Source organism: Heterodontus francisci, chromosome 35 (assembly GCF_036365525.1).
Source record: "Heterodontus francisci isolate sHetFra1 chromosome 35, sHetFra1.hap1, whole genome shotgun sequence".
Taxonomy (NCBI): Eukaryota; Metazoa; Chordata; class Chondrichthyes; order Heterodontiformes; family Heterodontidae; genus Heterodontus; species Heterodontus francisci.
Genome location: NC_090405.1, coordinates 53,280,676 through 53,296,663, shown reverse-complemented (window position 1 = coordinate 53,296,663; position 15,988 = coordinate 53,280,676). Strand labels below are relative to the sequence as shown.

General features: G+C 44.3%; 1 protein-coding gene across 5 annotated transcripts in view; it reads right to left on the bottom strand.

Annotated features, from left to right (window-relative positions):
• myo9aa (myosin IXAa) overlaps window positions 1-15,988 on the bottom strand; it is a 342,332-nt gene that overhangs the window by 19,077 nt on the left and 307,267 nt on the right. For all 5 annotated transcript variants that reach the window (XM_068015624.1, XM_068015628.1, XM_068015627.1 and 2 more), the window contains 5 exons: window positions 15,487-15,679; window positions 14,881-15,009; window positions 9,621-9,726; window positions 6,016-6,147; window positions 4,502-4,625 (listed from right to left, as the gene is read on the bottom strand). In XM_068015624.1, the coding sequence (XP_067871725.1) occupies window positions 4,502-4,625; window positions 6,016-6,147; window positions 9,621-9,726; window positions 14,881-15,009; window positions 15,487-15,679 (684 nt within the window). The remainder of the gene's footprint in view (window positions 1-4,501; window positions 4,626-6,015; window positions 6,148-9,620; window positions 9,727-14,880; window positions 15,010-15,486; window positions 15,680-15,988) is intronic.

Genomic DNA, 15,988 nt, shown 5'->3' with positions numbered 1-15,988 from the left:
ACTCCCACGACTTGTGGTCAATGTCACAAGACTTCATGTCGCATTTGCAGACGTCTTTAAAGCAGAGACGTGGACGGCCGGTGGGTCTGATACCAGTGACGAGCTCGCTGTACAATGCATCCTTGGGGATCCTGCCATCTTCCATGTGGCTCACATGGCCAAGACATCTCAATCGCCGCTGGCTCAGTCGGGTGTATATGCTGCAGATGTTGGCCGCCTCGAGGACTTCTGTGTTGGAGATAAGGTCTTGCCACCCGATGCCAAGGATTCTCCAGAGGCAGCAAAGATGGAATGAGTTGAGACGTCGCTCTTGGCTGACATATGTTGTCCAGGCCTCGCTGCCATAGAGCAAAGTACTGACACAGGTTTGATACATTCGGACTTTTGTGTTCCGTGTCAGTGCGCCATTTTCCCACACCCTCTTGGCCAGTCTGGACATAGCAGCGGATGCCTTTCCCATGCGCTTGTTGATTTCTGCATTGAGAGACAGGTTACTAGTGATAGTCGAGCCTAGGTAGGTGAACTCCTGAACTAATTCCAGAGTGTGGTCGCCGATATTGATGGATGGAGCATTTCTGACGTCCTGTCCCATGATGTTTGTTTTCTTGAGGCTGATGGTTAGGACAAATTCGTTGCAGGCAGCCGCAATCCTGTCGATGAGTCTCTGCAGCCACTCTTCTGTGTGGGATGTTAATGCAGCATCGTCAGCAAAGAGGAGTTCCCTGATGAGGACCTTCTGTACTTTGGTCTTCGCTCTAAGACGGGAAGGTTGAACAACCAGCCATCTGATCTTGTGTGGAGGAAAATTCCTTCTTCTGAAGACATGAACGCATGTGAGAGCAGCAGGGAGAAGATGATCCCAAACAGTCCAAGTGCGAGAACACAGCCCTGTTTCACACCATTCAGGATAGGAAAGGGGTCTGATGAGGCACCGCTATGCTGAATTGTGCCTTCCATATGGTCATGAAATGAGGTGATGATACTTAGTAGCTTTGGTGGACATCCGATCTTTGCTAGTTGTCTGAAGAGACCACGTCTGCTGACGAGGTCAAAGGCTTTGGTGAGATCAATGAAAGCACCGTAGAGGGGCATCTGTTGTTCGCGGCATCTCTCCTGTAGCTGGCGAAGGGAGTACAGCATGTCAATGGTGGATCTCTCTGCTCGAAAGCCACACTGTGCCTCAGGGTAGACACGCTCAGTCAGCTTCTGGAGTCTGTTTAAAACGACTCGAACGAAGACTTTCCCCACTATGCTGAGCAGGGAGATTCCATGGTAGTTGTTGCAGTCACCACGGTCACCCTTGTTCTTATAGAGGGTGATGATATTGGCATCGCGCATGTCCTGTGGTACTGCTCCCTCAGCCCAGCACAGGCAAAGCAGTTCATGGAGTGCTGAGAGTATAGCAGGCTTGGCACTCTTGATTACTTCAGGGGTTACTCATACCTCATGTACATGATCATACTGCTTTACTCCTGCACAAACATACTACTTTATACGTCCATAATCAGTCCCAGTGTCACAAATGAGCAATCAAACCCTTTTTTCACTAGTTTAGGGTCTTTTTAAACATCCAACATGGGAAACCGTACTTTACAGTCGAGTTTTCATTTTGCAGAGTTATTGGATGGCCCAATTGTAAACACAGTGGCTGATCACCCCAACTCATACTGGAACATAAACAAAACTGAATTAACTGGTTAATACAAGGAAAGCGCAAACAACCTGACCAGAATCACGAGAAGTGGGAAAAGGAATGTTGGATTCTATTTCTGATTATGTATTTCTCAATCTTTCAGGGATTTTTCCTTCTACTTTATGGGGATGGGAAATCACACGACAATTAAACCTTAAGGAACAGACGCCCCTGAAATTTCCTTTTCAACTAACCTTGTGTTGTGCCCATAAAGGCTATTGAACCAAGTTTAATTTCTGCTACCGCAGTCATTAGCATCATCAGTTAAAAGAAGACAGCTGAGACTGCCTGCCAAAAATCTCAGATTCAAGGGTATACGTAACTCCTGGTAAAAGCAAGAGATGAACAGTAAAAGTTTCCAGTTTTAAAATTTTATCTTGAAGATGCAATAAAACAAATACTGTGCGTAGTTTCCTGGCTTCAAGTAAATGAGAATTATGGAAATAGGAGCTTTGACCCCAAACAGTGCGCCTTACAGTCATGATTGCCACTATAGATGTGTAAATCTTACTGTGAAAATAAATTTAAAGAAAAAGATTTTTTATAGAGAGATACAGCACTGAAACAAGCCCTTCGGCCCACCAAGTCTGTGCCAACCATCAACCACCCATTTATATTAATCCTACATTAATCCCATATTCCCTACCACATCCCCACCTTCCCTCAATCCTCCTACCACCTACCTACACTAGGAGCAATTTACAATGGCCAATTTACCTATCAATCTGCAAGTCTTTGGCTGTGGGAGGAAACCGGAGCACCCAGCAGAAACCCACGCGGTCACAGGGAGAACTTGTAAACTCCGCACAGGCAGTACCCAGAACCGAACCCGGGTCGCTGGAGCTGTGAGGCTGCGGTGCTAACCACTGCGCCATTTGCACAAGTTTCCTCTGGAACAGCTGGTGTCATGATGCAGACAGCTGTCAATGAGGACCTGTTGGAACAGACTATTCCTGGAAGGAAGGCTATTGAAAACACTGCTCAATGTGGCAAGACTGCCCCGCAACATTCTTTATTTCCGCTTCTGGGCGTTAAGATCAGACACATATGGACTGCACCTACATCAATACAGTGCCTTCAGGCAGTGCAGAGAAGACACACAATAATAATTGAGTGAATTAAAATTATCAGGAATTGCTTAGAACTCTAGCGCGTATGGCATGCCTTATGTTCCGCAGGTCAGAGAGACAGGATCCTTTAAGAGTTTATCATGTAATTGTCCCCAAATTCCCATTCTGGAGTTTTGATTAGATTAGATTAGATTAGAGATACAGCACTGAAACAGGCCCTTCGGCCCACCGAGTCTGTGCCGAACATCAACCACCCATTTATACTAATCCTACACTAATCCCATATTCCTACCAAACATCCCCACCTGTCCCTATATTTCCCTACCACCTACCTACACTAGTGACAATTTATAGTGGCCAATTTACCTATCAACCTGCAAGTCTTTTGGCTTGTGGGAGGAAACCGGAGCACCCGGAGAAAACCCACGCAGACACAGGGAGAACTTGCAAACTCCACACAGGCAGTACCTGGAATCGAACCCGGGTCCCTGGAGCTGTGAGGCTGCGGTGCTAACCACTGCGCCACTGTGCGCCCTCATTTGCTCAGTTATTATAACAGGATACAGCAACGAGTGAATTGACAAGGATAAAAATAAACACACAAAAAGGAAGTTCCAAGTTTCAGCCATGTCCAACAGAACCAAGGGAAAAGATGGGAAAGAAGCCTTTTCTGTGGAAATTGAGCTACATTAAAAGAATGAGGAAAACCAAAGCAAACACCTTTCAGTTGTTCAATCTCTCTTATTAAAGAACTGACTGCACCATCTTATCTTTGTTAAAGTTTAGCATCCATCAGATACCAGGCTGCTGGCCCTGTATTGCTCTAAATTGCCATCTGGACCTGGTATAATGATATGTTTAATGCTGCAGTTAAGGTGCACTGGCAGCACACAAAATTCGCAGCCAGCAGGAACAAACTAATGTGGTGGCTTGCTAATGGACTAACAGCTGAAAAAGAGTTCTGTGCATGTATCTAGTACACCACACCTAGCCAGTCCATTATGAACATTTTGAGTGCAGCCAGGAGTGCCTAAACTCCTTTCATGTTTATAGGTTCTACAGATCCATAGAACCCTGGAAAACCCTTGGCCATTTTTTAAATAGCGCATACTGCACTGGATTTATACTCCACATGGCGTCAAACCCAAGTGGTGCAAGTTTGCCTATCCCAAGGTAGTCTTGTATTGCTCTGTTCCAGAAGTCAGATTAGGACCTAATCCTAGAGTACAAAATTGTTGTGAAGCAGTAACTGTAACCTTAGACACACTATCCTTTTACTCAGAGACAGAACAGCATTCACTCCCACCCTGTGCCAACAGTGTCCGTTCCCAAACATAGATATGAAAATACATTAAAAAATGACTATGACACTGCATTAGGCTAACTCAGACAGACAGTCATTCAATATTTGATGGCCTTAAACAGTGACCAATTCACATGAACAGCTAACATGGTGCTACAACCTCACAGAACAGCTGAATTATGCTGAATCAACACCACGGAGGGATGCAACCAAGACTCATAACATTCAGTCAGACAAAATGAGAACAATGCAACACCCAATGTTGCAGACAGACAACTTGAATGTACAAGAATTCCAAAGATACTGGGATTTTGTGTAAATGCAAATATGTTGCAATATTTCTTATAATGAAAAACAAGAATTCAATACAGGAAGAACAACAGACAAGACTGCAGTATCACAGAGCCAGATAAAAGTTAAGTAAAAAGAGCTTACTATAGAGCGTCGGATGAGCGACAGCCTATTCTTGGCTTTGTTCTCTGCAAACTCCAGGCTATTGATGTCCTTCAGCCGTGCTCGGTATTTGTTCATCTGCTCCACAATAATCAATTCCACACACCTGCAGGGATGATAAACAGGCTTGCTGAAGTATTCTATTTTCAATATACCTCTGGTAAAACAACAAGAAATTTTAGGAACAGAAAAAATTAATCCTGTTGCGTTATTGGTTCTCAACACAAATGTACCAAGTACTATGAGTGTGAATGGAGAGTTAAACAAAGGGTTCTTGGTAACAGAATTACAGGGCAGCTCTTCAATATACATGTTACTGGCTGACTAACACTGCTCCAATTACTGTGTCGCATGTTAGCCTGCATCATCTCCTGTGATGATGTATACTAAACTATTTACACATTTAGCGGTATGTTAACTAGTATTAAGGCAGTTAAAGCAATAGGACAACAAATCTCATTTCATTTAATTAGATCAACTCTTTCACAGTACCTCTCAACCCTTTCTTTTGCTCCAGGAACACAATTCACTGACTCAAGAACCCATTTATACTATCTTCTTCACTGGCCTTCCCTAGTAACTGATTCCACAACTCAACTTTTGGGCAAAAAAAGCTCTGCCTTATTTTTCTCTTACTCCCAACTTCATTTCAAACTGATGTCCCTTTGTATTTGAACATTTCATCATAGTAAATTTTCCTGGATTAATTTTGTCATTTCACTTTAAGGTGTCTTCTTGCCCCACCAATACCACCACATCTCCTCCTGAAAAGACACAGAAGAAATTGAACTGCCAAAAACTGCCTTGATATTGAGAAGATGGAATACAAGCTGACTAAGCAAATTAAATCCATAGGGATGCTTTCTAGAATTTGATTAATTCACGAAATCTTTTGGTTTTCTATTTCAGCAACAAAAATTTAAATTTTGGATTCAAAACAGACTTTGGTTTGCTTCCTTCAGATTATGTCAAGACCTGGATTATTTTAGGACTTTAGCCTCCAGAGTCGTTGCACCCAAAATAAAACCCACTGGTGAATTCAAGTATTAGAAACTGCTGGGACTTGAACTTGTCTCAACCCTAGTTTGATAAGTGCTGCTTAACCAGTATGATATTGACCTGTGACAGCTGGCTCCACTGGTAATAACAGGAAAGTTACAGTGAGAAAGGAAGGACTCACTGATTTGTATTCACGTACCACTTCAACACATTTCTCAGAAACACCACAAGCTGCTTCGTGTACATTGGAATTACTTAATGGAGTATAGCAAACGTGGGAACCATTTTCAGATAAGTCATGAATCCAGGATCAATCTGCCTTACCTGCAATTTAATAAAGATCCCACTGCATCAGCTACCAGCACAAGGGGTCAACCTCAGCAATTATTAACCCCAAAATTTCTCCCATAACAAGTTTGCTTTCATGGCCCGAGCATTGCATTATTATAACTTTTATGCCAATCAGAGTTTACATTAAGAAGCGAAAGGATTCTTACGCAGTGGTTTTTGAAATATCTTGAACGCTTTGTAATGGGTCAGTGGTGTCTGGACATCGAAGAATACATGGAGCAAAGACAATGGCCAATGCATTAGAGGACATCCGGTTGGTATCTTCTTGTAGCGCAATTCTAGAAAGTGTGACAAATAAGTAGGTTGAGTGGAGCAGCGGAGAAGAGAAACAATTGAAAGAAACAGTCAACTCTACAGATAAAAACAGAAAATGCTGGAATTACTCAGCAGGTCTGGCAGCATCTGTAGAGAAACAGTTAACATTTCAGGTCTATGCAGATAGTGTGTTGCCAACACAAGATTGCTACAGCTCCAGTTATAGAGCACTTTCCTGTGCAAAATTTACTTTTTGCAATCAAATAGAACAAACTATTTACAGGAAACATTTTAACATAGATTTCCAGGAAAGTTCTAATCAGAAACAAAAATAAAAGGATATATCGACTCCTCAATTCAAAGCTACTGGATAATTACAATTATTTGTGTGCAAAAATAATGACAATTATCAGAACGGTGTATTATGCCACAGGAAGGAAGGTCCATATGTACCTGATTCAATCTAAGAATTTGTTCTGATCAGGAATAGTCTAGATTGTATTCCATCATTCTATATATACATTGTCACCTTCAGAACCACTCCAACTACTGCATAGAATTCCAAAGCACTCTGCAATTGCCAGGTTGCAGCTGACTAAAAGAACACGTAGGGGTAAAAGCCTAAGTTTAGGGCTGTTACAGCATCTGATCCAAATCATATATCTGCTCTCATGTAACAGTTGCAGTTTGACACAAAAGTTTATGCATCATTGGTGGCAGGATAAGCTGCAGAAGTTTGATAAAAAAATTATTGGTAGGTTTTATGAAAAGTATTTTTACCAACTCAGTTCTACAAATATTCTTCTATTAAAAGAAAAACATTTTTAGTTCAGCACCAAATCATTTGCTTTCTGTTTGACCCTGCTAATGTACAATGTTCAGTGTATTTTAAGGTACTTGTGGATAAGGATAAGAGTAGTCCTCGGGTGAATGTGCTAAATTGGGGGAAGGCTAGTTATAACAATATTAGGCAGGAACTGAAGAATTTAGATTGGGGGCGGCTATTTGAGGGTAAATCAACATCTGACATGTGGGAGTCTTTCAAACGTCAGTTAATTAGAATCCAGGACCAGCATGTTCCTGTGAGGAAGAAGGATAAGTTTGGCAAGTTTCGGGAACCTTGGATAACGCGGGATATTGTGAGCCTCGTCAAAAAGAAAAAGGAAGCATTCATAAGGACTGGAAGGCTAGGAACAGACGAATCCCTTGAGGAATATAAAGACTGTAGGAAGGAACTTAAGCAAGGAGTCAGGAGGGCTAAAAGGGGTTATGAGAAGTCATTGGCAAACAGGATTAAGGAAAATCCCAAGGCTTTTTATACGTATATAAAGAGCAAGAGGGTAACCAGGGAAAGGGTTGGCCCACTCAACGACAGAGAAGGGAATCTATATGTGTGGAGCCAGAGGAAATGGGCGAGGTACTAAATGAGTATTTTGCATCAGTATTCACCAAGGAGAAGGACTTGGTGGATGATGAGCCTAGGGAAGGGAGTGCAGATAGTCTCAGTCATCACAAAGGAGGAGGTGTTGGGTGTCTTGCAAAGCATTAAGGTAGATAAGTCCCCAGGGCCTGATGGGATCTACCCAAGAATACTGAGGGAGGCAAGGGAAGAAATTGCTGGGGCCTTGACAGAAATCTTTGCATCCTCATTGGCTACAGGTGAGGTCCCAGAGGACTGGAGAATAGCCAATGTTGTTCCTTTGTTTAAGAAGGGTGGTAAGGATAGTCCAGGAAATTATAGGCCGGTGGTAGGGAAATTATTAGAGAGGATTCTTCGGGACAGGATTTACTCCCATTTGGAAACAAATGGACTTATCAGCAAGAGGCAGCATGGTTTTGTGAAGGGGATGTCGTGTCTCACTAATTTGATTGAGTTTTTTGAGGAAGTGACGAAGATGATTGATGAAGGAAGAGCAGTGGATGTTATCTATATGGAGTTCAGTAAAGCCTTTGACAAGGTCCCTCATGGCAGACTGGTACAAAAGGTGAAGTCACACGGGATCAGAGGGGAGCTGGCAAGATGGATACAGAACTAGCTCGGTCATAGAAGACAGAGGGTAGCAGTGGAAGGGTGCTTTTCTGAATGGGGGGATGTGACTAGTGGTGTTCCGCAGGGATCAGTGCTGGGACCTTTGCTTTTTGTAGTATATATAAATGATTTGGAGGAAAATGTAGCTGGTCTGATTAGTAAGTTTGCGGACGACACAAAGGTTGGTGGAGTTGTGAACAGTGATGAGGATTGTCAGAGGATACAGCAGGATATAGATCGGTTGGAGACTTGGGCGGAGAAATGGCAGATGGAGTTTAATCCGGACAAATGTGAGGTAATGCATTTTGGAAGGTCTAATGCAGGTGGGAAGTATACAGTAAATGGCAGAACCCTTAGGATCTGGGCGTACAGGTCCACAGGTCACTGAAAGTGGCAACGCAGGTGGATAAGTTAGTCAAGAAGGCATACGGCATGCTTGCCTTCATCAGTCGGGGCATAGAGTATAAAAATTGGCAAGTCATGCTGCAGCTGTACAGAACTTTAGTTAGGCCACACTTAGAATATTGCGTGCAATTCTGGTTGCCACACTACCAGAAGGACGTGGAGGCTTTGGAGAGGGTACAGAAGAGGTTTACCAGGATGTTGCCTGGTCTGGAGGGCATTAGCTATGAGGAGAGGTTGGATAAACTCGGATTGTTTTCACTGGAACGACGGAGGTGGAGGGGCGACATGATAGAGGTTTACAAAGTTATGAGCGGCATGGACAGAGTGGATAGTCAGAAGCCTTTTCCCAGGGTGGAAGAGTCAGTTACTAGGGGACATAGGTTTAAGGTGAGAGGGGCAAAGTTTAGAGGGGATGTGCGAGGCAAGTTCTTTACACAGAGGGTGGTGAGTGCCCGGAACTTGTTGCCGGGGGGGGGTGGTGGAAGCAGGTACCATAGAGTCGTTTAAGAGGCATCTTGACAAATACATGAATAGGATGGGAATAGAGGGATACGGTCCCCGGAAGCACAGAAGGTTTTAGTTTAGGCAGGCATCAAGTTCGGCGCAGTCTTGGAGGGCCGAATGGCCTGTTCCTGTGCTGTACTGTTCTGTTCTTTGTATAAGGTGCAAAGTGGAAATCTATCCCTCTAATTGAAAAGTGAAGATGGAGAAAATAAAGCACTTAAATAACAGAACGATCCACTGCTGAAAAGTGCTTCGAGGCCAAGACACTAGACCAATGTTAAAAACAACTAGATGAAGGAATGGAAAGGCAGTAAGGTTGGGATTCTGGAAGGATGAGAACAAATGGTCCGACAGATCTTCTTCATCCAAACCGACCTTACTCAGATGTGGATAGATTTTTTTTAGATCAATATTCTTCCAGGGCCGTGCACACACCCAGGTGCAGGGAAATATTGGAAATACCAGTCTTTCACTAATACTTTGTAATAATGAAATGTTAGACCGCCCTGAACTGCAGAATTAAATTTATCTGAATCCTAATGCATCGCAAATATTTACCTTACAAGATGAAAGATGAGTCGTTCTAATGTGTTGATATGAGTCCGTGACAACTGATCAATTATGGAGTACACACCCTGAATTATTTCCTTTCTGTCTTGTAGACCTGTGATTATAGAAAATAGTTTTTACCTCATCAGAAGCCACATTTCAATCACATGGTGGCAAATCATACCAAGACTGAATGCCAATTTGTAATTCTGGTAAACATCGTTTACTTGTATTGCGAAATGCTTCATCATACAGAGCAAGAAAGTTCCAAGTTGCATTCCTGTTCTGTGGTGAGTTAGCCAATTAGCTAATGCAGTCATAGGTATGCACACCAGGGTTGGGGAGAGGAAAATGAGCCAGAATTCCCATTGCTGATCATTATCATACAACTTCAGCTAGGAAATGCACATATGGATATTGGGTGAGGATTGAGTTCAGCAAACCTAGGAGGAGTAGGAGCGGTTCCCTGACCACTCGTGTTGAATAACCTGCTGACACTCTCATACGAGAAATGGCCATTTGAAGTGAGATACAAAAAGGCTGTTGACACCAATAAAACAATACCCCAGCAGCAATACGGCCTTTCAGGAAGTATAGAGACACAAGGGGAGGGAAAAAACATCAGATGGATTATATCAGATCTCTAGGGCAACACATAGGCTGGAGCATGTTGCAAGACAGCAACTGCAAACCTTGAGCAATTTACTAAAGTTACCTCAACCCAGCCTTAACAACTGCTAAATGCAATGGAGATTGCAATTTGTATTTTTTGGTGAGATATCTTGGTGGACAGTTGACTACTGCTTGCAAATCACGATTAAAAAATGACATTTATTTGGTGCCTTAACTCATCTCTGGGCAGGGTAGGGATCCTGAAGAACCAAGACAGCATGGAGTGGGCTTCGCCATCAGAAACTCCTTGCTCAGCATGATAGAGCCACCTTCAAATGGCTCAGAATGCACACTCGCCATCCGACTGCTCACCGCCTCTGGTCTAGTATACCTACTCAGCATCTATGCTCCAACACTCTGCTCCCCACCTGAAGCTAAAGACCAGTTCTACGAGGAACTCCATAATATCATTAATAGCATCCCCAATACCGAACATCTGTTCCTGCTGGGGGACTTTAATGCCAGGGTTGGGGCCGACCATGACTCATGGCCCTCCTGCCTTGGGCGCTATGGCGTTGGAAGGAAGAATGAGAATGGACAGAGACTGCTTGAGTTGTGTACCTATCATAACCTCTGCATCACCATCTTGTTCTTTCCCAATAAACCCTGTCACCAGGTTTCTTGGAGGCACCCAAGATCATGTCGTTGGCACCAGCTGGACCTCATCGTCACAAGGTGAGCCTCTTTAAACAGCGTTCAAACCACATGCATCTTCCACAGTACGGACTGCGACACCGACCACTCCCTAGTGTGCAGCAAGGTTAGACTCAAACCAAAGAAGCTGCATCACTCCAAGCAGAAGGGCCACCCGCGCATCAACACGAGCAGAATTTCTTATCCACAGCTGTTACAAAAATTTCTAAATTCACTTGAAAAAACCCTTCAAAACACTCCCACAGGGGATGCAGAGACCAAGTGGGCCCACATCAGAGACGCCATCTATGACCACCTATGGCAAACGTGTGAAGCGGAATGCAGACTCGTTTCAATCTCACTTTGAATAGCTGGAACCTGTCATAGCCACTAAGCGCATTGCACTGCTGAACTACAAGAAAGCCCCCAGCAAGTTAACATCCATAGCACTTAAAACAGCCAGAAGCGCTACACAAAGAACAGCCAGGCGCTGCGCAAATGACTACTGGCAACACCTATGCAGTCATATTCAGCTGGCCTCAGACACCGGAAACATCAGAGGAATGTATGATGGCATTAAGAGAGCTTTTGGGCCAACCATCAAGAAGATCGCCCCCCTCAAATCTAAATCAGGGGACACAATCACTGACCAAGGCAAGCAAATGGACCGCTGGGTTGAGCACTACCTAGACCTGTACTCCAGGGAGAATGTTGTCACTGAGACCGCCCTCAATGCAGCCCAGTCTCTGCCAGTCATGGATGAGCTGGACATACAGCCAACAAAATCGGAACTCAGTGATGCCATTGATTCTCTAACCAGCGGAAAAGCCCCTGGGAAGGACGGCATTACCCCTGAAATAATTAAGAGTGCTAAGCCTGCTATACTCTCAGCACTCTACGAACTGCTTTGCGTGTGCTGGGATGAGGGAGCAGTACCAAAAGACATGCGCAATGCCAATATCATTACCTTCTATAAAAACAAAAGTGACCGCGGCAACTGCAACAACTACCGTGGAATCTCCCTGCTCAGCATAGTGGGGAAAGTCTTCGCTCGAGTAGCTTTAAACAGGCTCCAGAAGCTGGCTGAGCGTGTCTACCCTGAGGCGCAGTGTGGCTTTCGAGCAGATCGACCATTGACATGCTGTTCTCCCTTCGTCAGCTACAGCAGAAATGCCGCGAACAACAGATGCCCCTCTACGTTGCTTTCATAGATCTCACCAAAGCCTTTGACCTCGTCAGCAGACGTGGTCTCTTCAGACTACTAGAAAAGACTGGATGTCCACCAAAGCTACTAAGTATCATCACCTCATTCCATGACAATATGAAAGGCACAATTCAGCATAGCGGCGCCTCATCAGACCCCTTTCCTATCCTGAGTGGCGTGAAACAGGGCTGTGTTCTCGCACTTACACACTTTGGGATTTTCTTCTCCCTGCTGCTCTCACATGCGTTCAAGTCTTCAGAAGAGGAATTTTCCTCCACGCAAGATCAGGTGGCAGAGTGTTTAACCTTGCCCGTCTAAGAGCGAAGACCAAAGTACGGAAAGTCCTCATCAGGGAACTTCTCTTTGCTGACGATGCTGCATTAACATCTCACACTGAAGAGTGTCTGCAGAATCTCATTGACAGGTTTGCGGCTGCCTGCAACGAATTTGGCCTAACCATCAGCCTCAAGAAAACAAAATTTCATGGGACAGGACGTCAGAAATGCTCCATCCATCAATATCGGCGACCACGCTCTGGAAGTGGTTCAACAGTTCACCTACCTAGGCTCAACTATCACCAGTAACTTGTCTCTCAATGCAGAAATCAACAAGCGCACGAGAAAGGCTTCCACTGCTATGTCCGGACTGGCCAAGAGAGTGTGGGAAAATGGCGCACTGACACGGAACACAAAAGTCCGCGTGTATCAAGCCTGTGTCCTCAGTACCTTGCTCTATGGCAGCGAGGCCTGGACAACATATGTCAGCCAAGAGCGACGTCTCAATTCATTCCATCTTTGCTGCCTCCGGAGAATCCTTGGCATCAGGTGGCAGGACCGTATCTCCCACACAGGAGTCCTCGAGGCGGCCAACATCCCCAGCTTATACACTCTACTGAGTCAGCGGCGCTTGAGATGGCTTGGCCATGTGAGCCACATGGAAGATGGCAGGATCCCCAAGGAGACATTGTACAGCGAGCTCGCCACTGGTATCAGACCCACCGGCCGTCCATGTCTCCGCTTTAAAGACGTCTGCAAACGCGACATGAATTCCTGTGACATTGATCACAAGTCGTGGGAGTCAGTTGCCAGCGATCACCAGAGCTGGCGGGCAGCCATAAAGGCGGGGCTAAAGTGTGGCGAGTCTAAGAGACTTAGCAGTTGGCAGGAAAAAAGACAGAAGTGCAAGGGGAGAGCCAACTGTGTAACAGCCCTGACAACCAATTTTATCTGCAGCACCTGTGGAAGAGTCTGTCACTCTAGAATTGGCCTTTATAGCCACTCCAGGCGCTGCTCCACAAACCACTGACCACCTCCAGGCGCTTACCCATTGTCTCCCGAGACAAGGAGGCCAAAGAGAAGAGAACACATCTCTCAAAGATGTCTCAAAAGTTCTTTACATACAATGAGTTACTTTGAAATCCAGGAGCTCTTCTTAGCTAGGCAAAAATGACAGCTATTTTGTTCACTGCAAGAACTTATTAACACTGATGAGTTGAGCTCAGTTAATCTGTTTCTTGATATTGTTGGTTGAATGAGAAATATTGACCCAGATATTGAAAGACCTCCCTGCATTTTTGGGTTTTAGGTTGATTTCCCCAACACTCATCACACTGGCTTCCCAAGCCTTACCATTGAAAAAGTCAACCTTGTTCAGCATTCCGCCCCTCTTATCCTATCGTGAACCATCACTCCGCATCCTTGTAAATTACTCTTCATTCCACAGCGCACTGACTTCAAAAACTACATCCTTGTTTTCAAATTATTCCGCAACCTCACTCCAACTGAGCTGTAAAATCTTCCATCAGTCCACATTTCTGCTCACTCCCTCAGCTCTTAAGTCTGGTCTGCTTTGTGTTCTCGACCATCTCATAATCAGTAACCAAACCTTCCAGCAGAGTACCTCCACACTCTAGAATTGTTTTCCTAAACTTCCCATCCCCTAAATCTTCCTCAGAACCAACATCTTTAACTACAATTTTGGACAAGTCACCCTACCCCCTCAATTTCTTCTCCTTTGCTCAGATTTCTTGCTTCCAGCTGAAGCCTGGCTCGGGTATAAAATTAAAACCCGACCCGATCACAGCCAACCCGAACCAAGCCTGAGCCTTTTAATTTTCTTTCGCGCCCGACCCGACACAAGTCTCCTTCATCTGTTCCGGCAGCAGGCTATTGCTGTAGCTGCAGTTGTGGGCAATCATGGGTAAGCCTGATCCCACGACTTCCCAGAAGCAGTGTCCAGCCCGACCTGACTCGAGCCCGAATGCTGGACTCGGAATTTCAACCCGACCCGAACCAAACCCGACATATGTTGTCGGGTCTAGTCGGGCTCGGGTCGGGTAGCCAGGCTTTACTTGCCACTCCCCCGAGCCTCAAAAAATAAACATGCAAATTTCTATTAACGAAAGGTGCTACAAAGTGCAAGCTAGTCTTGTAGTATTATGTCATGGGATTACAACAACCTGAACCATCAGATGTAACCTTAGTTTAACATCTCATCCAACAATGCAGCACTCCCTCAGTAAAAACCTTGGCAGTGGGGATTGAACTCACAACTTTCTAACTCTGAGGGAAGAGCAACTAATTGAGCCAAAATTATACTTCATATTAAGCCAGAAACATACTTATTTTACTGGAATTGATCACTGCAGCTAAATATTACGCTATTAGAAAAGGCCAGCTACCAGCTGAATGATTTATTTTCTTTACCTTTTCACTGATTTTTCTATGATTCACAGAGAACTAGACTACAACTTCTGCTTACCCATTGCTCGCAGAACCTCATCATAGAGTTCAAATGTCATCAGAGGATTCGGGAGCTCCCTCAACCACTGTTTGAAAACACTGGCAATAACGTGAATGTTATACTCGTCCAGATTCATGCTGTCAATATCTGCAGGAAGAAATTGCAGTCAGTCGAGAAACAAAGATGGCTTTTACTGTCCTCCAAATAGAAATGTGAACCATCGAAGTCCCATATTTAAAAATATAATTCTCGGGATGTAGGCGTTGCTGGCAAGGCCTGTATTTATATTGCACATTCCTAGTTGCCATTGAGAAGATGGTGGTGAGCCTTCTTCTTAAACGTGTAGTCCATGTGGTGAAGGTGCTGCCAGTGCTGTTAGGTTGGGTGTTCCATAATGTTGACCCAGCAACAATGAACCATATCAATATATGTACCACATCATCATTATAACATTACTTATAACCCTTGATAATTCATAAAACTCTAGAGATGCTCATGGCACTGTATTAAACTTTGTCAGATTCAATTTTAAGTTTACAGATACCCACTGACAGCTGCAGAACAGATTCCGCCCTACAGAGCTGGGGAACCTGTCAGTGTTTCCAACTTGTGAACCTTCCTTACCGGTGTCCAAGCCCTGTTTGAGTTCCTTGATTTTGTTGGTCGATCCTGATTTCCTATAGATTCCTTCAGTATACAGGCCATGCATTTCAATGTAGTTGATCAGTTTCTCCACCACCAGCGGAACCGTTCGCTCATCATTGGTTAGTCGTGAGACCTCCACTCCAAACTGCCGTGACGATAGCTCGGGGTCGTACTGTATGTCAATGAGAAGACAAGTGTGAGACAATGGCAGCCAAATGTAATTAGTCCAAATCCCTCATACGTCTCAGATGGTAAAACGTATTGTCCAGTATGAAGTGAACAGGAGGCCCCAGCTTTGATCTTCAGTCTGTTGAGTTAGCTAGCAGCACAATGATTAGTCTTGGCATTCAGAAATGGAAGAAAAAAATACATCAGCCACAGATCCTAACAATTATGTAGTTATTTTTCCTGCAAAGTGTACGTGTGCATATACAGATGTTGGGTAAAGATAAAATTGGATACACAATTGAATTGACTGCCA